This window comes from Emydura macquarii, unplaced genomic scaffold (assembly GCF_026122565.2).
Source record: "Emydura macquarii macquarii isolate MOO-44397 ecotype Brisbane River unplaced genomic scaffold, CSIRO-AGI_Emac_v2 contig_2205, whole genome shotgun sequence".
Taxonomy (NCBI): domain Eukaryota; kingdom Metazoa; phylum Chordata; order Testudines; family Chelidae; genus Emydura; species Emydura macquarii.
Genome location: NW_027132342.1, coordinates 5,870,591 through 5,892,387, shown reverse-complemented (window position 1 = coordinate 5,892,387; position 21,797 = coordinate 5,870,591). Strand labels below are relative to the sequence as shown.

General features: G+C 37.0%; 1 protein-coding gene across 2 annotated transcripts in view; it reads left to right on the top strand.

Annotated features, from left to right (window-relative positions):
* The window catches only part of ETNK1 (ethanolamine kinase 1), a 52,246-nt gene extending 30,930 nt beyond the window's left edge, over positions 1-21,316 (top strand). For both annotated transcript variants that reach the window (XM_067559208.1, XM_067559209.1), the window contains exons 5-8: positions 5,383-5,466; positions 8,948-9,108; positions 12,409-12,482; positions 13,512-21,316. In XM_067559208.1, the coding sequence (XP_067415309.1) occupies positions 5,383-5,466; positions 8,948-9,108; positions 12,409-12,482; positions 13,512-13,584 (392 nt within the window). In that variant the 3' untranslated portion in view covers positions 13,585-21,316. The remainder of the gene's footprint in view (positions 1-5,382; positions 5,467-8,947; positions 9,109-12,408; positions 12,483-13,511) is intronic.
* Positions 21,317-21,797: the final 481 nt, after the last annotated feature.

Here is a 21,797-nt window from a genome sequence, read left to right as displayed (position 1 = left end):
GCAAGGTGGGGAGGAGGGAGGAATCTCAATGTAAAGCACTTAGGCTTCAAGCTGGTTTGTATATAACTGAATGGGAAAAGATTTGAAAGTATATGAAATAGCTAGACTGTGTCCATTAAAGCTTACATGCTTGAATATTGCAGCACATCATGTACGCTGTTGTAAGAACTCTGCAATACCGAGATACAACAGGTACTATTCTTATAGTAACCAAACCTCAATTCCATCTGCAAAATGAGTATTTGTATATTGTGAAAGCTGTGTATTTTGTACTGTATGCTTTTACAGTGCAAAGCTTTATAAACCCATGTAACATAGTACAGTCTTAGAAAGAGGGACTTCATCTTTATTTTTGAAGTGGAAACTCAGCTTTAACTTTAACTGCAAAAAACATGAACCATATCAAGTCTGTTCAGCCGAATAAAGATCATTTTAATAAAGTACTCTAAAAATTAAGCATCAGTATGTAATGAATTCTTCTTTGAAGCTGCTTTAATAAGAGCACAAAGAACAATCTTAAAGATGCAGTTCACTTTCTGGAGTTGTTACTAATCCTAAATTTAGGAAACTAGCTAAATGTTCTGATTATGCAGCAGAATTCTTATCAGTTCTTTCAAGCACGCCTTGATTTGCTCTCTAAAGAGAGACTGCAGTGATAAATGCCTTGGAGATGTCTATGGTGATCCTTGTATCTGAAAGTAGGAGGAAGAGGAAAGGAGAAGAAAAACCTTGTAACCTGGTCTGGCTTCTTACATCCTCATCTGTCTTTTTTTTTCTGGAGAGTTTACCAAGTCAGGCAGCACTGATCTGGCTTCTCAGAGGCTTGGTTCTAAACCAGCACAAACAGAACCCATAATTAACCTTTGGTTTTAGCAACACTTTCATCAGTGTGTTGTCTAATCATGCTTAGACCAAGTGTAATCAACATACTGTTTAAAAAGCCACCTGTGGTCAATTTACACTAGTGCTCTCAGGGTAGATAGGCCCACCATTGTTTATCCCAACTCTTTAATTCCACCCTTTCAAAGATTATACTTAACTTCCAGTTTACATAGAGTTTTAAAACTTGCAAGACATTTAAAAAAAGATTAACAGTGTATATACATACAGAAAAAACATTCTTTGTCACAGATGGCTTTAACAATTCTTAAACCTGAACATCATGGTTTTTCCTAAGAGAGACTGAAATAAAATGTTGAATTCTAGCATAGTTAAAAGGAGTGCATCACTCATTTGATGATGAATTCAATTTGTTCACGCTGTGGCCCTTGCTGCTTTGTTAATATCTGCTTTAATCTCGCCGGATATGAAAATTTTCAGTAGTGTTACCTTACATAACAGATTTATAATTGCCTACAAGATTTGTTCTCTGAAAGAAATAGCTCACAGTTTCACTTCATTTCTTGCCCTTGAATATATCTTGATGAGAGAACTATGGGTTTTAGATTTAAGTAACTGACAGTTGGAATTCATTTATTTATAGCCCTCTTATTCTGGTGCTCTTGGCTTTTTCTTTTTCTTTTTTTTTTTTTAAACTTGAGCGGGAGTTACTAAAGTCTTCTGGACTCTCCTAGTATGCTTAGAGACCTAATTAATTATGCTTGTCTGCATCTCAGTTTCTTTTCAGCACTTCTAGAATATCTTCTGTTCCTCTCCCCTTTCTTAATTGTGGCAAATACTTTTTAAAATAGTTTAAAATTAGGTATCTACATCAGTGGCCTGACTTTTGGAAAGTGCAGAATACTGAACAGATTCCATTGAGCGTTGTTTCTCAGCACTTTTGGAAATCAGGTCACTGTAAGTAGGTGCTTAATTTTAGTGTTTGTTTTTTGTTAAATTTTGGTGAACGTATTTTAGTGTATAATCCAAAGATATCTATTCTGTGGTCTGGGTTTTGTAGAGACACTCTCACCACAGTAAGATGATATATCCTGCTACATTTAAGTTCGGTTTAGTTCAGCTTTCTCACTACTTTTCATAGTATAGCTCATTCTTAATAAAGAGATTATCTTGCAGGGGACTTCCATTGATATTTACTATCGCATGAGTCATCTCCTCTCCTGTTCATGATTACACAATGTTCGTATAGCAGTGGCTTATGTCAGGGTAGTATTAAAGTTTGTTAAACTATCATTAGTGCAGTAAAGAGCTGCTAGAAACAAAAAAAGTAATTATTTCTTGACAGTCTTCAGGGAGCAGACAGTCAGCAAGTGTCCTATGGATCACCCAGCCTCTGATTTTAGTTAATAAACACAATTATCAAATGCACCAAGCATAAAATGACATGCTCATTGCAGATCTTATGTTAATTTTTATGAGACTAGTGAAATAGTATGTAGCCTTCAGCATTAAAGCTTTGATACAATACATATAATTGCCTTTCAGTTATAAAGTGTTGGAAAGTTTGAGAGCTTAAATACCGTGTGCTTCAATTTGAAATATCTTCTGTCCAGATGAACTCTACAGTGGACAATCGTACAGAGTTACGATATAACGCTCCAGTGAAGTTGCACAGCTCACAAGTGAACATCATGTATTGGATTTCTATTTTAGGGAGAAGTTTTTTAGTAGTACTCCACAGTGGCCTAGCTGTTCCTAGTGAAGTCAGTCGGAGCAGACATAGATATTTTTAAAATCCCAATTTAAAAGACTAGTAAACTGCTAGTAGCTCAGAGTTCAGCATACTTGGAACTAGTTGCTTTTCTGAATGAATTCTTCCTTACCAATTCTTAGAATGTATACCTATAATTTTTAACATAAATTAAGCTAAAGAGTACAGTGATAACATCAGACAAGTCAATTCACTTTCTCTTTTATCAGCTTATTTTATAGCAAAATGGTATAATGAAAATTAATGAATTGACCCTGTCAGTCCATATTGTCTTGACACAGAGAATTGAAGGGAACTGTGCATCTTTAACCTTGATTTGTTGCAAAAATTAAATTTAAGGTTGAGTTCCACTGTAGAATGGGTCTGAAAAAGGAGAGCAGTAAATGCAGAACTTTCTTTTTAAAGTTTTGTGTCATTTCAAATGTGAGTGTGCCAAATTTTCTTCATCTGCTACAGATTAGGTATGCCATTGTTGCTGCCATGTGGCGGCGTGCACCGTGCTACTTAAACGCACTGACTGGAGGTTTATCGCATCAATTGTTCACGTGCACCTCCCCCATAGGAGAGCACAGAGCCTGGTAACAGCCTCATCTGTATCTTGTTAGCTTCATATTTTATAATACCGTTAACTATAACTGGAAATAACATTTTTATATAAAGCCTAGCTATAATAAAAATAATGGCACTGCAGTCTGAGATTAAAAAAGTATTTTTAATTCAAATTTTAAGTATGTCTTAAGTTGATATTTTGCAAGCAGGCTTTTTACCTGCCATTTTTATCTACTTTATATGCAATATCCTGAATACAGGAGACTTTTTAAATGATTGGATTTTGTACTGACTAGTTCAATTGTGTGACAAAACAAATATCAACCAGGGTTGGGCTGTGCATTTTTTATTGGTGTATATTTAACAGATGAGCTTAAGTGTTACGTGCTTAAATCTACAGCAATGTTAAGGAATCAGCAAGAAACATGTTATCTGTTTCATGGACTTGCCAATCGGGTATCTCCAATTAAGCTGTGACTTTGCTATGAGATCTTGGACTGCAACTCTTGTAAAATCCATTTCAAGTGCTTTCAATACTTTTAACAACTTTTAAGTCATGAGAACCTCTTATGTACTGCTGGCTTTATATTCTCTGTGAGGGGTCCTCTGCTTTGCAGCTCACTTCCCTGCATTGGTCTGGCAGAGAGCATATTTGTTAACCCTTCAAGCAGGTTACAAAGCCCACTTCTCCCTCCCCTCTCTCTCTGTGGAGGGAAGCAAGAGGTGAGGGTTGGAGGTTTGGTAAATATTTGAGTAATCTTCTTATATTGTTATGTCTGTCAATTTTATGGGATGGGTGTCTAGACCATAGGATGGGTCCTTATTGACACATTTTATACATTTGAATAAATAAATAGGAGCCATGGGTGGCAATGTGTCACTGATTGAAATCTTAAATACCTGCTGCTGCATGCTGTTTCTGGGGGGAAAAAATTACCAAAGCATTCTGTCTGTGCAGACGCGAACTCTGGATATGCACGCTCATGGACACTTATAACACATTTTAACTTGTCCTTAATGTCCAATTTTAAACTCCTCCAGTCTTTTAATGAAGTAACGTCTGTACTGTAGTTGGGCTAAAATATTTCCCCATCTCTCTTAAAAGATTATCAAACTTATCTTAAATTAGAAAAAATATTTTGAGTGTTAAATTTGCTCAAGGTTTCAACTTCTAGTTGCAACATTTCAGGAATAGAGTTTAGTTGAATGATCATTAATAGTTTAGTAAAGCTCAGTATGGGGAAATACAAAATTGAAATATTAACGTGTTTGAGATGGTTACTGATTGAGTAGTCTGAAATATATACCACTTCCATTTAGTCAGTTATAGTAGTTGATAGTGTATTTTGTTGAGACTCCAAGAGCAATAGCAATCCAATCTAGCTTATACTTCCAGATGTCTCTTGGACTATTACTGTGGAATGGACCTGCCAGAGGAGACTCAGAGGCCATGCAATATGGATGTGATGCACTTCCTGCAACTGTCCTCCCAGGTGGCCAGATAAACTTGAAGTAAAAAGCCATTAAGTAATAAGGAAGCATTTGGAGTAGCACTACTTGTCCATGCTTACTCTATGCTCTAAAGCGTCTGTTACTTAATATCTGCAGGCACTTTGTGTGAGTGGGGCATTCAAACATAGTATGCCATTGCTTGAAATAACATTAAATTTATAAAACTATCATGAAAACCAGAAGATGGTTGAATAATTGGGGAAACGTGCAAAAAATGATGGGGCGTGTGCTACAACGTATATTCTGTAGTCAGATTGCACTATTTGCTTGTCAAGAATGGTAGTTTGGATTACTAGTATCTATAATTCTGCTAGTTAAAAAGATGGACAAGTAATCTTTATTTTTAGCTACTGTTAGAACTAAAGGAGTCTTTTTATATTGTTTCTCATTAGGACAATCTTGAGTTTCTGAGGTAACTGATGCCCTCATGTGGTAGAAATTGAAACCTGAAATAGCCATTTTGATTCTAAACTCCCTAAATTGCCTAGTAAAATACTGAAGTAAGCTGTTGATCAGACTACATATCTTCTATCAAGGGAAGCTCATACCATAAAATTCACAGCCTTACCCTGGAATTTCTCAAGAATGCATGCAACTGGGCACAAACAGAGAGACTGAAATGTTGGTAAATGTCTAGGGAGAGCACTGAATTAGGGCATTGGATTGTTTTGTTATGGACTCTTACATTTTCATGTTTGTGTCTCACATAGGTGATGTGCAGTTCATTGACTATGAGTACTCTGGATACAACTACCTGGCTTATGATATTGGCAATCATTTCAATGAGTTTGCAGGTAAAATTTGAATTTGCTCATTTAAAAGTTAATTGGTAATAAAACAGTGAATCTTTGTTCTTTTATATTGTGCCTTTTGTCTGAAGATCTCAAAACTGTGACCCTAAAAAACCCCTCAATGCCAACTGGCAAATACATCGCTTTTTTTATAACAGCAACTCCCATAGGCCTGACAAACTCGCTCCATGTAACATATTATTTTCATTGTATTTATCCATAAAGATTGTCACGTAAGATCTCAAATGAAATTCAGGATCATGCCGGTCACATATGTTGTGAAATGTACATACTGATACTTTAAAAGTTGTGCCTATATACTGAAAATATGCTCTTATTATTTGAATCACAGGAGAAGTGAAAAACTGGTTTCTTGCCAGACCAGAGATGTTTATCCATCTGTCTTTTGACATGTAAATTAAGTAGTATCTTATTCACAATCACCAGTCTGAGCTAAATGCAGATGGAGGATTGTGAGATTTAAGAAAAATAGAGCAACATCAGGGGGCATAGAGCTTTGTCTGGGGGCACACTTTAAAGGTTTATTGGAGTACAATTGGGGGACAGGGAAAGCACCCTGTTCTTGAGGCAGTGGCATACAGAGGAGGGGACAGAGGTCACCTCATCTGAGTCGGCGCCAGGCTGCAGGGCTGGCGTGGCGGGTAAGCGCTGGGACAGCCTTCGTGAGGGTGCAGGAAGTTCCGAGGAGCGCACCTCAGCACCTCCCCCTCCACAGACGCATCGTGAAGGGCCAGCCCAGCCCTGGTCGGCTGGCTGGTGCTGGACTGCAGGGCTGTAGTGGGAGAGTCGGGTGCCGTGCAGCGGGTAAGTGCAGGAAAGGGGTGGCGGAGCCAAGCCTGCATTTGTGCACCCCTCCTCCTTCCCCTGCGTGCAGCTACAGGTCCCCCCCTCCCCAGGACAGTTGGGGGGGGGGTGGCGCCAGGACCTTTCTTGCCCTGCACGGGGACAGTGAGGCCTGGGGGGGGGGGGCAGTGCAAATGTAGGCTTGGCCCCTTGGTGCTGGAGACCCTCGGTATGGCACTTAATAGGGCAGAACAGTTACATTCATGAAAACCAGGATCTTAACCTGTTCTGGTTAGAAATGCTGCAAGATAGCTTTGGGTGAGATAAGACTGCTTTTAGACAAATGGTTACCCTGGTTAAGTTAAGTCTAGTCTAATAAGGGTGTCCTGCTTTTGTTTTATGTGTAACCATTTCTGTTTCCACTCATTATCCTTATCCCTTAAATCTTAATCTTGGATGATAAACTTACGATTGTTTTAACTATACCTATATCTCAATTCTTTAATATTATAAAGAACTTGATTCTGAGTTGTATCAGTCAAGCGGTGTGTATATTGATCCTTTGGGGACAGCTTAGTTGGTAATTTCTGAGAGTGTCCAGGTGATGAGGACTGGGTACTACAGAGGAACACTTTCAGCAGAGCTCAGGGGATGGGGTATACCTACTGTTAAGCTGCAAAGCAAAGTAAGGGCTGGCATAGCCTGAGAAAATTTTTTGGGTTGCTAACAGACTGGTGAAGTCAAGGAGCGGGCACCCAGTTAAACACAAGCAAATCTTCCTCTCACTGGTGGCAAGAGAGTAACAAGATGACTTGCAGTCCTGGATACCCTAGGAAATTGTCACAAAAATGTATTATGGTCACAGATTAATTCAACTTAACTAGCCCACCCCACAGAGATTTTATGTCTGTACTTTGCTGTTGTGGCAACTAAGATGTGGGAACACTGTGATTTGGCCAGAGTCATGCAAGAAGTTTGTCAGAGCTAAAAATAGATCTAAAGGACTGAATTTCCTGGGTTCTGCCTTATCTGTGAGATCATCCTTTTTCTGTGGTATTAAAAACAATATCCTATGGGCACTGGTACTCCTTCCATCCCAGTGCAGGAAAATCCACAGTGTCAACCATGTATAATAACCTCTACTGCCAAATGACAGTCTTATGATTCCTTGCACAACTTCTTGTGGTTGAGACTTGGCTCTGACTTGTTTTTTGACAAACTGAAAAGACTAGAACAAGAGTCAAGGCTAATGTGCAGATTTGTGTGTGACAAGAAGAAGTTAAGGTTTAGGAACATGAGAGAGATTATACTCGCTCAAAAACTTGCTTATCTAGTCATGTCTAGTTCATTGAATGTCCCTTTACTCTTGTATTGAGAGTGTTTAAATAGGAGTGCCTGACTTATCTTCTGTATGCTATTTACTGTGGAAATATGGGGTTATCGTGGGAATTCAACCATAATGATGGCTACAGTACAGCAATGTAAATACAGTACAAGTTTAAGTAATCCTGATCTATTTGTCATAGTGTTTCCAAAGTTTGGTCATGGTAACTTACTTTCAAAATTCTTAATTCCTTGATGGCAGTGTAGCTTTTTCTTTAAACCTTCTTTGTACAATTTGTTTTGTACAGCTTTTTATACAAATTGCCCCCGAAACACTTCTGAGTTAATCTTGACCACTGCTGTTCTTGAAGAGGAATAGGCAAGATTTCAGTTGATTTTTACGTGATGGACTTCTGTAGGGAGACTTTTTTAACACATGGTAAAAAATGCAGAAAACTACTTTGTACGACCAGTGAGTAAATATTGCTGAGGGCTAGTGTCAGGTGAGCAGAGAGAGGCAAAGGGCAGGAACTTTATAGGAGCAAATTCAAGGAGGGTTTTAAAAAGGGTTGAACGATCCTGAAATGGAGTAGGGTTATGTTGTCATTCTTATATACAGAAGATTATATTTTACCATGTGCTGAATGAGAATTCCAGAGAACTTGGTCTTGAGAAGGGGACTTAATCAAGGGGACAGAGAAGGTATGGGTGAGGATTTCGGCAGAAGTGGAGTTGAAACAGAGGGAGTAGCACACAAGGCAAAATTGTAGGGTTTGATAATAGGCAGACTTACGATATGCGGAGAGGAAAAACTTGGATCAAGGATGATAAGGTTAGACAGTGGAGGCAAATGAAACTTCCCAGTTCCAAAGAGTGGGGAGGAAAGGGAATAGGGGTGTGGTTGGGAGCATTCATTCTGCGTAAGGAATATTCTGTCTGAAACATTAGCTTAGTTTGTGATGAAACATAGGTATACCTGAAAGTTGCATGTTTTGTAACAATGATTTCAAATTTATTTTCTTTTTACTTGAACATAGGAAAATTTGGGGGAAAACATTCATAATACAGATGCTTTGTTTTCATGGGGCTTTCCCTACACAACTGTAACTTGCTGAGGTTCAGATTATACCAGAACACAAATATACATGTGCGTTAGCAATGATCAAATATTTAAGTACAGAATCTTTCAAATGTTAAAGTCCTGTTTTGTGTTTTTATTTGGGGTCAAGGGGTATGCATTGACATGAGCATCTGAATCTGTTTATATTTAGTTATTAATGATACACATTTGCAAAGTTCCTGAAAAGTATACGTCAAACATCTGATTTTTTTAATTTATAAATCTTTTTTCTTTAAGGAGTGAGTGAGGTAGACTACAGCCTTTATCCAGATAGAGAATTACAAGAGCAGTGGTTGAGATCTTATCTTGAGGCCTACAAGGAATATAAAGGATTCGGTACAGATGTTACTGAGAAAGAGGTAGAAATACTGTATGTTCAAGTCAATCAATTTGCATTGGTAAGTTTTTCTAAAAGTTATTAATATATACAGTACTCCAGGTATGCTTACCACTTTCCAGCGAAATAAAACTGAGAGTTCCCTGTACAACGAACCTGCAGTTTTAAGATTATGTAATACCTGTAGGGAATCTTTCATATAATATTTTTCTGAAGTGTCAGTTTTTCCTTTATTATTAGTGATGGAGAACATTATGCAATTTAATGTTGCTATTCAATTTCTATTTATTTGTGCATCAGTCTAACTCAATATAGATCTTTGGAAAGTAAATGGATTCACTGCTAGGCCTATACTATTTGGATACTTCTAGTAGGTTTATTCCCAAGGGCAGGCTGTTTCTGGTGAGGTAAAGCCAACTAGAATCCATTGTCTAGAAGCAACACATTTTAAGTTTACTGCCAGTTGTTTCTTTCCACTCCTGTTTAATGATCTTCTGTGGAGGATCAACTGTTCTTCATTGGACACAGCTTTCCTTAAGTAATAGTTTCAGTAAAGTGAACTTGATTGTGAGATTTCTCAATGAAGAACCTAGGACCATGTAGGGGGTCTTTCATATTGGCCAATAAAGATGGGCTGGCATGATAGTTTCTCAACACTCCCAAGTCTTGCTGGCTTTGATCGGAAGAAATAGACATCAGGATTTGAACTGACCCTGTATATAGTGAAATGAGCCTTACCAGACCTTAACCTAGATTATTTTTAATTGAGAACCAAAGAATCTGAGTAATGGAATATTGAACTGTATAACATGTATCTGAAGTGGTAAGTATGTATCCTTTCCATAGAAATTTTCTAAATAGCCTTAAGGTTTAACTTGATAGTCTGAAATCAGTCACCTGGTATTGATCAACAAATCAACATCAATTTTGAATGTTCTATAAGTTTATCACTTGGGCTTGTAAATTCTGAGTTGAGAAAAGTGGCTTTGCCTCAAGAGTTTGATGTTGGTTTTTGTTTTTTGTAGCATAAGGGTGCGTGGGTGGGTGACTTTAAAGTAAATAACATTTGTCAAAGATCAAAATTCTGTGTTTGAAAAATAAAAGGAGCACTGTGAGGGGTGTCCACACCACACAAGGTTGGAAGGGGTTAAGATGTCCAGACAGGCCAACTAACTCCACAGGCGGCACCTGGAGGAGAAGCCAGAGGATAGGGAACTAATTGAGAGGAGGCTCAGATGTGCAGGAACAGGGAAGGCATGTATAAAGCAGGTAGCTGACCGTGGAGGGCGCTGCTGCTGCTGCTGCTGGAAAAGGCTGCAGGGAAGTAGGCTGCAGTCACTCCCTGAGTGGAGTGGAGGCTAGCAAACCCAGAGGGAGGGGAAGCCAGAAATGTAGGAAGAAGCCCAGGGAAACAGTAGCAAGGGGTAGGACTGTACAAGGATTGTGGCTGCTTGTTATAGGGTCCCTGGGCTGGAAGTAGAGGAACCCAGGCCTGCCCTCTATCAGCCACTGGGGAGTGGCAAGAGCATTGGAGGTGCTAGCCAGCACACAGGTCTGGAAAGACTGAATTCCCTAGCAGAGGAGGACGTTGGTGACCAGGCCAGAGGGCCAAGCCCCAGAGAGGGCGCTGCAGACCCAGGAGTGAGTGGGACAGCAGAGCGAGACAAGACAGGAGAAAACTCCTGAGGGAGAGTGCAAGCTGGCAGAGCTAATCCTGAGGAGGGCCAGCAAGATGTGCCGTTTGCGGCGTGTCGGCCCCGTGACCCACACTGTGTGATGCAAACAACTTCATACTTCGAAGACTATAACATAGGACATTCATGTCTTGATGTACTGCAAAAAATGAGTGTCTGTCTGGCTCTCTAGTCTAAGATGCTCTTCCTTCCTTTTCCACTGATTCTCCTCTGAAAAGCTGTATCTGCTATCATAGTGCTTGAAGATTGAGGTGAAACTCTGAGCAGCTAGTTTGGCCTTATGGTTCTAGTATTTTTTCTGGCTTTTTGGCCCCTATACATCTGACAAATCTATACGTGGCTGCTTCTCCAATTTTCTGGCAAAGGCTGGTGGTTACAGTGAGGAATATTGGTTGACTTTCAAGAGGATGATCCATTGGACAAATCTTTATTAGAAAATATTGCAGTTCTTTATTGCTCATTTGTTGCTAGCACTGTTAGTACCAGCTGTGATAATTATATTCAGCTGTCCCATTTACTTAAATTAGTAAAGCTAGATCTGCAGCCATATCATGAGCTCTGAATTTTTTACTCATATTAATGCTTAAGGGGGGGTGGGTTTCTGCTTACTGAACAGCTTAAGACCAGACTACACACATTTTACAAATACTGTAAAATATAAAAAATAAGGTTTCCTTTAATGTTGACTAAACTTCATTAATGTGTTAGGTCACATTAGAAAAAACAGGAACTAGAATAAATGAGCATTAGTGTAAAACTCCAGACTGCTACTGTTAGACAAATTGATCAAAACTGAAATAAATGCATTAGAGAGAAGTAAATATGCGTGTGCTTTGAGATATTTTCAAATGTCTGCCCACACTATACAACTTTAATAAACGAATTTAAGTACAATATTCTAATTATATGGATGCTTCAGGAAACAATTTGTCATTACTGTAAGCTTTTATTTACAAAAAAGAGGTATGAAGTATCACTTGCAACATGGGTGGGCCAAAATCATATGCATCTTTCACAAGGGGATTGTTAAGCTGGTGACCACAACATACAAGTTCCAAAGTTTAAAACACATTAAAACACATTAGTAACTGTGTAATTCATATAATCCATAGCTTCAATCTGACATTGAACATATGCTTACAAATGGCTTATCTAAACTTGAACAGGAAGTGGGGTCAGAGCAGCATTTACACAAGTCTCAAATCACTTGAGTTTTAAATGATTGTTATATAAGATTTTATTTAGTCTCATTAGCAGCAGTGGAAAGTGATGCATATTGGTGCCAAGTAATATTTAATATCTGAAACACAGTCAAACAACTATGCAGATATGTAATGGTTATACATTGCTGCAATTCTCTTAACAAATGACCTATGTCTCAGTTTGATAAACACTATTGAGCAAGACCCTTTCTAGATAGTGACTCACATTACAAGGCATTAACTCTGCGCATCTCATTGACAGTATTGGACAGTACTGACTTGCTGATATCTGGTTTCAGAAAACTTACATTGTAGAACAAAATTTTAATTATAAAATCACGTTTTTGGCTTTTTTTGATAATTGTAGAACATCCTTCAGACAAGCCATTTTGCTCATTGCTTTTAACATATACTTGTTTACAGAATATAAAGCTAATAATTTTTCACCAATTATTTTCTTTTTAGGCCTCTCATTTCTTTTGGGGATTGTGGGCTCTGATTCAAGCCAAATATTCCACCATTGACTTTGATTTTCTAGGGTAAGTGACTGCACTATCTATAACTAGCTAATCTATTTCCCTAGTGAACTCCTAACTTTCAGAACTACAATATGTCTGAGTGAATTGATCTTGTTTTGTTAAAATTTTCAAGCAGGATGCTCCAGAGGTGACAGTAGATCATTATTTGTGTAGTGAGATTCTGTCAAGATGCTTGGGTAATGTCAGTACATCCACAAAAAGTCTGGATCATATTTTTCTTTTGTGGTGGAAAATGTCAACCCTGTATCTTATAAAAATGCTTGCACTCCACTATGTAGTGTCTCCCAGGCAAGCACTTGACAGTTATTAATGGATTAAGCCGCACAAGCAAATGTGTTAGGTAGGTAAGTATTATTTGCATTGGAGAAGTTGAGGCACAGAAGTTAAGTAACTTACTCTTGGTCATAACTTACTCTTGGTGTTTGTGGAAGAGCTGGGAATGGAGCTCTAATCTAAGAACCAGATGATCTATTCCTATTTAAATTTCTTTTAAAAAGTCCTTCCTTCCAAATAGCAAGGGACATTAATCTAATTAAAAGTAAAAGTATATAAAATTTGTGTCTTCTCTTGAGATACTAGCTGATGCTGTTGTGGGGTTTCATCAAAAGAAAAATGTTTAAAATTGTAAAATGAATTCCCTTTGCAATAAGATTGTGCATCTTTTTGGAAATTTTGTTGTAGCACTTAGTTAAGATGCTAATTAGTTCACACTTAAATTACTAGTGTGAGTCCTATTGTCGCTAAACTGATGAAATATAAAGTTAAGATTATGGTTTGTTCACCTGAATTTGGTGTTGAAACTCACTGGATTAGAGAATCAGTTACAAGATTTTCAAATCTAAAAGATACTATAAAGTAACCAGTAGATGGCACAGTAAACTAAACAAAAACATCACATGATATTGTAAAAAACATGTAGCTGTTTGTGAAATTTTACTGTAAAATTTCAAGACTTGCCATAAACCTGATCGGACTCCTGTGGCATTCTCAGCTCTTTGTAACTTTGTTTCAATTCTGTCTTTTTAATAGGTACGCAATTGTTCGTTTTAACCAGTATTTCAAAATGAAGCCAGAGGTCACAGCCTTAAAGCTTCCTGAATAATGAAGAGGAGCTTCAGTTATCCTCAAGTGGATGAGCAATCCTTAAGAATCCTTTCTGAGAACAGATATTGAAAAAGCTAAACATTTGTTAAAGTTCTGTAGTATTCACTTGGTTGTTTTGCTTTACAAATGATGCCTCTAAACAAGTCTTTTTAATGTTAAATCTAATAAGAAGAGCATACCTACTGTTGATATAAAATGGATTAGAAACTTGCAAAATCTATAAGGTTGTAGAGATGGCAATTTAATCCTTACTTAAGTAATTTAACATGTTGTATGTGAATTATTTATTATGAGTTTAACATGATTCCATTGCTGCTTTCATCAATTTCTGTAAATGTTGAGTGCAGGCAGTGAAACTGTTCCAAAGGATTTGTTTTTTCACAACTTATTTTATTAGTGACATTAACTTATATAAAAAAGACTACATGGTCAGTAGAGAATCTTAATCTTTTAACTGTATACAAAAAATTACATGAATAGTGGTAATTTACTCTTGAAATGCCAATCATTGGTACAGAGTAATTGGGGAGGCAGGGAGGGAGATGAGGATAAAAAACAATTTTCCACATTACGGTACTTTAAATTTTATAACAAGTAGATCTACCTACTTATTGGGGTAAAATATCAACATTCCTTCTGCTTAGTACTACATACTAGAAATCTGAAGGCTTTATGGCCACCTGATTATTTAGGAATGTGTTTATAATGTAGACAGGAAATGTACCAACCATAACTTGTATGGGAGAGTCTTGTTTGTTAAATTTTTCCATTTTTTTTAAAGACCACTGTTCCACAATCTTAAATTATTAAATTCTTTATGAAAGAGATTTTCAAAATTCTACGAACTCTACTGCTCTGAACTCATATAATTTTTAAAAAATACTGCAATAGTAGCTAACAGGATGGACCATTGAGCTAAAACTTAGTGAACATGAAATCCTGTTGAACTTGGGAGCAAAACAAATACCACTTGGCTTAAAGGAAGGATACATAGATTGTAAACCTTTTTCCTTCTTTCCTCATCTGCCCAACTTGGATTCTTGTCTTTAAATACTTAAAAGTCCAATAGTTATAGATTCTGTTACATTTTCTGGCTTTCTTGCTGTACTGTTGGCAAAATATTAGTAGCCCAAAGTCTCAAGTTGGAGAGGATGGTCTTGAAATGTGTGGTGTTTGAATGATAGGGCTTTGATCATCAATGTTTTTTTTTAAAAAGCTATTATACCAAGAATGGTTTGAAGTACAAAATGTGAATTGAAAAGAAAATGTTTACTTTTTGACTGTATGTATGTTGTGAGAGGTTGGAGATGATGCTTTAAATCTTGAAAATTGCTGTGGAGTTGAGCAGTCACTCAGTCAATTCTGATTATTACTCTGAAAAGCTTTGCACTTTGGTCACTGAAGTGCCCACATGTACAGAGTCTGTGTGTGTATGCATATACAGTATGTGCAAACACAAACTCACCTTAGGAGTAGATTTTTTTTGGGAGTCTGGTGCACAGACTCAGCAAGAATATTTATTCAAAATTGCTTTATAGCATATTGTCAAATACAGGCAGGCTTTGCAAAAGCGTAGCTTGTTTCAGGATGCTTAAAGCAATGACATGTATGAAAAACTTTCACCTTATACACAATTTTGAATGGTGTTCTGTTATTTTACAAAAGCAAGTCTTATTCCTTAAAACTAACTTTGTATTCATCACTTGGTGGTTATAATCACATTCTTAAAATTTTAATATAAATGGATAAATTTTCATGAAAAATATTTGGACGTGGGTAAGGTTTCTTTAGTACTTGCTAAACTAGTTTATTAAATTGGACAGATTCTCTTCATAGTCTAAACAGAACTGACCAACTGACATTGCATTTCCTTCTGTAGCATTATCAAGGATGTTGCTAGAGCTCATGAAAGTGACACAGTGAACAGCTTCTTAATCTTTGTACCTGAAAATTCTCTCCTTGCTAAGAGTATTATTCTGCCACACTTCCTCATATTAAGTAGTAACTTGGTCCATAAGTTTTAATTTCAGCAAGACATCTCTTGGAGTAAGGAACTACTTAGTGTGAGTAACAGTGTTGAATCCTGAACAGTTTATTTTGAGATTTAAAAAAAAAAACCCCACCAAGCTTGCCTGATAAGTGGCAACTTTATTTCTAGCATTGGTAACACATACTCATACAAATATTTGAGAGTAAAAATGTGGAGTTTACTTTCAAACTTTTTTTTTTACCCTGGTAAATTGGAACACTTACTAGAGCCCCCTTCCTAACTATCCCAAAGAGAACTGTTTAAAAATGTATACAGTGGTGTCTGTTTATTCTGAAGTACAGTCCAGCTGTTGTTAGCCCTAATTCTCTTCAAACTCTTGCTACTCAAGAGTGATGTCCCATGCTATCTGAACAAAGAACCACAAGGTCCAAAGAAGCCCTGGTTGTTTGACCCAGAGTAAACAACTGAATGAAAGCTTCTTGAGTAAAGTGCAGGCTGAAAGAGGCTTGTAACTGAGCAAAGAAACGGCTGTTTGATTCCTACTGTGGGAAAAAGGATTTTGTACATTCTTTGTAAATAAACAGGATGACATCAAAGAAATACCTGATTACATCATCAGTCTCGCCTCCTAATGGAAACAGCCTGCTAGAAATTGAAAATTGGCTACCACTCAGGTCAGATGAGTGACACTGCAGATCATTCATTCTGCAAGAGGGAGAGTGCACAGCTAGGATGTCTCCTGTGCGGTTTATAAATTCCATTGTCTCCCTGCCCTGGTAGCTCTTTCTTGATTAGATACTAGTACTGGTTTGATTTGGAGTTGTACTATAATTTTTTAAAGGAGGTGTTTGTTTATACAGTGCAGGTAACCATAATCTCTGCAGGGGAAAAGCTTACTCCTTTAAAACCTAAGCTTTTCATGACTGGATCTCAGCCTCTGTCATGTTGAGCTGCTAAATTCCGCTGAATTCCTTTCACAGACCTCAAAAACTCTTTGGGGCAAAGATATTACAAACACAGTAATCTTTGCCTGAGTCATTTTTAAGAAGCACGAGACTTATCACAGAATTGTAATAGGAGACTTTGCAGTATAGCAGAGACTTGCATTTTCAAATCCATTTCAGAAAATGTTAAAATCCGTTTCAGAAAATGTGACTTTGCAATAGTTTCTATTGAAGATTAGCGTATGCAACAAACTTCAAATTCCTAGATCAAGTTGTTCTTGAGAGATGTTGTTATGAAATAGTTAGTTTTTCCCAAAATGAAATGCCAGTCACCTGGAGTCTCACGCCTAATAGGTTTTATCCAGAACTGCTCAAAATTTCCTCTCCTGTTGAATATGTTTGCAGAATACTCTCTAAGTGGGAACTTGGGATGGTATTGCACGGTGCAAACTTGGGTTTGTAACTGTAAATACCCTATAGCCTGAACACAGGGGAACTACTGAAGAACCAAAATAAGGAACATCCATTTTGTTACAGTTCATTTCCTCATTCTTAGTAATTTGAGGCTATTTAAAAAGGAAAATGTCTCAGAGCTCTAGGAACATCCCTGTGTAATTCTGGCTTTGAGTTGCCAAGAAGATATTCTGTTGTCTTTATGTTAAGCTAAAGGCTTGAATGCCAAAATTAATAACTTTTACTGTATAGTTAAACCTATATTGTAAATATAAAGAAGGTTGTTAGCAATGGCATTCATGCATGTGCAGCATCAGTCAATAGACCATAGTGGCCTGGTTGCTTTTGTAAAGCAGAGTTTTATGTGAATTTTTTTCTTCTGACACATTTCTACAATCAGACCAGGTTAATCCATGTCTGATCTATTAAGACACTTAAGCATCAGAGCTTTTTAAATAATAACCAATCTCATGTCATTTTAAACTCATTCATCTAGTGTTCTGCATTTTAAAGGAATTGTCAAGCTGACTCATTAACCGGGTCTGACTGGATATGTATATACAACAGTGTAAATAACCATTTGTAAATTAGTGTGAATTGTACCGTATCTTGCATTTATGGACTTGTGTATTACATTGTACTCTCCTATTTTGTAGAAATTTTGATGTAAAGAAGAAATCCAGCTCTTTGTGTGTGCTGACTTTTTTGTTAAACTGACCATGTTCAAGGAGTCTGTTGTGTGATAATTACATACATTATCTTTAATGGAGCATATGTATGTTTTATGTTAATAAGGTATCCATTATAGCTTTCTGCTGCCATTGTCTGCTTTCCATGTGTTTTTCTGTTCACTTTGCTTTTGGGGATAAATGATTTTAATATAGTAATAAGCTTAGGTGGGGAAAAAAGCTATTCTAGTAACAAGGCAAATTAAAATGCTAATTAGAAGTAAATTTATTGTCCTTCAACATAGGGAAACTTAAATCTGATACTCACATATTAAACATTGTCATATACCTGTTGTTGGCAGCTTCTGCTGAGTGCGCACACATGGAAGTGTTTAGTACCCTTACTTAAGGTGTATTGTTCATGTGGTGGCACAAGTTTAAGATAACATGTAGACAAATTCCTAAGCCAGAAGTTTCCAGTGTATATAAAGTTTCACAAAATTTCCTGTGTATTGACAGGAGGATTAATTACTGAATGTGTAACTCTGTATGGTATAATAAAAGACCAAATAATATACTTCTGGCTATCTTTTCCAGAATGCTAGAGTAGCTAAGGTACCAACTAAGGAGTAGCCCACTCATATTTATGGAAACTCATGTCCACCAAGTACATTATTCTATCAAATCCTTTCCTAGCCTGTGTGGGGAAAATACAAGACTAGTATGCAATGTCCTCCCAAAATGTAAAAGTTGCCTTTTCTGGACTGGTAGTAAAATTAAATGAAACCGTTTTTGATGTCTTGCAATCGAGTTGAACAAAAGCAATAGTTTGAAGAAGACTTGGTACCACTTTTAATAAAATAATCCACTGTTGATGCAAGTATTTTAAGTTTGAACTGAAGTTATGGCAACCTAGAGGTATCTTCATTCCCTTTGAGTGTTTACTGAAATATATAAACTCAATTCCCTTGGACATTCATTCCTTTTTTTCTTGATGAAGTATCCTTTCACTGATTGGAAACCAAAACTATTCCCATCAAACTTAACTTTATTCAAATAATTAATGGCTATTGTATCCATCATACAAAGAAATAATGACTTAGTATAATCAATTTCTGGTTTAGGAAGTCTCCTTGTGATTAGGGAACTAACTTCAGAAATGCAGTGTTAAGTTTTATACCCAAGCTTCCCCAAACATTTTGATTATATACTATTACTGTCATCCATCTTAGTTTAACAATAAGTTCTTTAGCTAGCCACAGTGAAAGCAGAAGAGCTTTGAGCTTCTTGCTGCTGCTTTGTGTAATAGATTTGCTGCAAAATGTTGATACAGAAAATATGGAGGGAGGAGGAGTATTCAAATATTTTGGTTGTCAAGTTGACAGACAGATCTTTGGTGCAACTCTTGTATCATGTTGACAGACTAAAATATATCAGACAAAAGTCATGTACACATGTATAAAAGTGATATGTTAATATTACCTAGGATCCCCAAGGGTGCTGTTTGATGGTAATTAGATCCCAAAGGGCTTTTAAGTATCAAAAGGTCAATATTTGGCAGGGGGAATAATCCTGGTAAGAAGAAATCCACTTGAAGCACATGCTGTGACTTCTGTTTTTTGACCCCCTTATGCTTAGGATGTTTACTGATTGGATCAAATTATAAAGAAAAGGGAGCTCATTCCAGCATGATGAAGCCTGGATTTCTTTAAAAAGGCAGTTGACAGCTAAGAGAAGTTAAACTATACCCTTTTCTTCCCACCAAATCTTTTTTAATAGACATAATCTCAAATTAGAACAGCACTTTCCTGGTAAAACCTTGATTCTTTGTACCAGTTGGGATCTAATTCCTTTTGTTGGGGAGGCTTGCTTTGAAGGCTATCAGGAGGGCTGGCTGCATCCTACCTGCTGTGAATTTGAGTTGGCTGATTCGTCAATGGGTTTTAATGTTTTGTATTTTGGTTAATCTGTTCTTAGATACCTTTTGAAAAGGCTCCCGTTAAAAAAAGTGCAAGCACTAAACTGGTGAAGATAGCAGCTAGCCCTATGTCATCTTGCATCATGCAGGATGTAATTACAGTTGCTGAACAGTAACAGTTGCATCATATTTCCAGAGATTGTGTTGTGCATTATCTCTGCTGATTTAAAAAAATTTTTTTTTGCTACTGTGAATTTAATGGTATTTGTGGGGTTGAAGGCTATGGCAAAGGCTGGTCATGTTCTTGTGCCAAGTAGGTGTTCCTTTCGCTAACCATACAGCTAGAATGAGGGAGGCTTCCGAGGTGCTAGAACCGCACAAGTCTAGATGGCATGTGACCTAAGCTAAACTTTGTGGCCCAAAGACCTCTGGAATGGAAAAGAAAATGTGTAAATTGCTTTCACGTGCCAGTTGTGTGGTGCCCTAGTGATGTGGTGAGACCCTGGAAATTTACTTGTCTGACTTCCAGTGGCTTTACCAAATGAGCTGTTTGTGTAGTTTGTCAGTTTCCTAGTTACAATAACAGAAGGAATCTTCTAAAACTATATTGTACTGTATTTTAGTCTGTGCACAATTGGCTAGTTTGCATAATATGAAGTGTTTGATTCTTTAAAATGCTGAATAGTCTAGAAGATACTCTTGCTTCAGATGAATACCAACTAATTCAAGACTTGATACTGATTCCCTTTGTGGCCTTTGAAAGCTGTTTAGCCTCTCTGCTTCAGTTTCCCCAACTTGTAGAAATGGAGAATAATTTACGTCTCCCGTCCATGATGTGAGCATTAACTTAATGTTTGCAAAGTGATAGGAATTGTAGTTTCCTATAATGCTCCTGACTTTTTGTTTTAAATTCACTTTTATCTTTGTGTGTGTGTGTGTGTGTGTGTGTGTGTGTGTGTGTGTGTGTGTGTGTGTGTGTGTGTGTGTGTGTAATTTGTTTTCACATAAGTGGGGAGAGACCACACAAAACACAATGTGAAACTGACTGTATAGGGGGAAACAGTGTAAATTACCAAACACAATATTATCAGATGCACAAAATAAACTGGAAAATAAAAATTCTAATCTTTGTTACAATCATTTTAGGTGTTTACTTCTCATAATAGTTGGTGTGAAATCTTCAGTGAAGTGTGTGGGGTTTTTTGTTTCAATGACCCCTTTCATTTGTGTATCTCAGATACAGTCTGGTAGTGTAATGCAGTGTTGTACATAAGAGCTTTGACTAGTCTCAGCACTGAGAATGTATCAGTATCTTGAACAAATATAACTTGAAGTAGATTTATTGGTTCATAAATCTTAGTCCCAGCTATCCAAAGCCCTGTAACACTTACAGTGTTAGGACTGTGGGATAATAGGAAAACTTTCCATTGTCATTTCATTGTTCCACAACATTTTTTCAATGTTTTTTTTTTTTTTTTTTTTTCCATTTTCACGTTTCTGTTAAGTCATATGTCCTGTCAATAAAATGGGTCCCAATCTTGGAAAAAAAAATGTTTGTCATGGAGTTAACATGTACGTTCTGTTCATCAGCTTTCACTGGAGTGAACTGTATTTCTTTTTGAGCTAAACGTTGTTGGAGCTATGTTATAATAAAGGCCTTCTACCATTGATTAAATGAAGGAATGTATCTTTCAAAGATTTATATTATGTAAATAATTTAAAACTGATTGAAACAATAAAGCTGGTTTCTAACTGCATTATTAGCATATACTTTGGATTTGCTTTTCACTTGAGCTACTGCATGCTATATTTAACTATTGTCAGGGATACATATTTCTGTTATAAACACCCATTTCCAGGTGTTCATGACTCATCTGGAAATAAAAATCCCCCTGGGGCTAGTACTTAGCTTACAAAAACTATAAGCCTGTTAACATTGCAATATTACAAATTAAACATTGCCATTAAACCAGTATAGGGTTTAAAAGGGGGAGAGAGTGGAGAAGAGGTATGAATGAACCACATAATTCCCAATGCTGCTATTAGCACTCAAGCAACTGACTAGTGCACATGCAATAGTTAGCTACCTTCCAAGAAACATCCTGTGGATTTTACTATGCAGATGTAAGGCTGGATTACCACACTAAAAAAAAAAAATAGGACCCATGTTATGTTAAGTAAATAGCCTCATTGATGTCCGTAGGGAGTACTGCCCAAACTGATGACACAGTCTTGGCC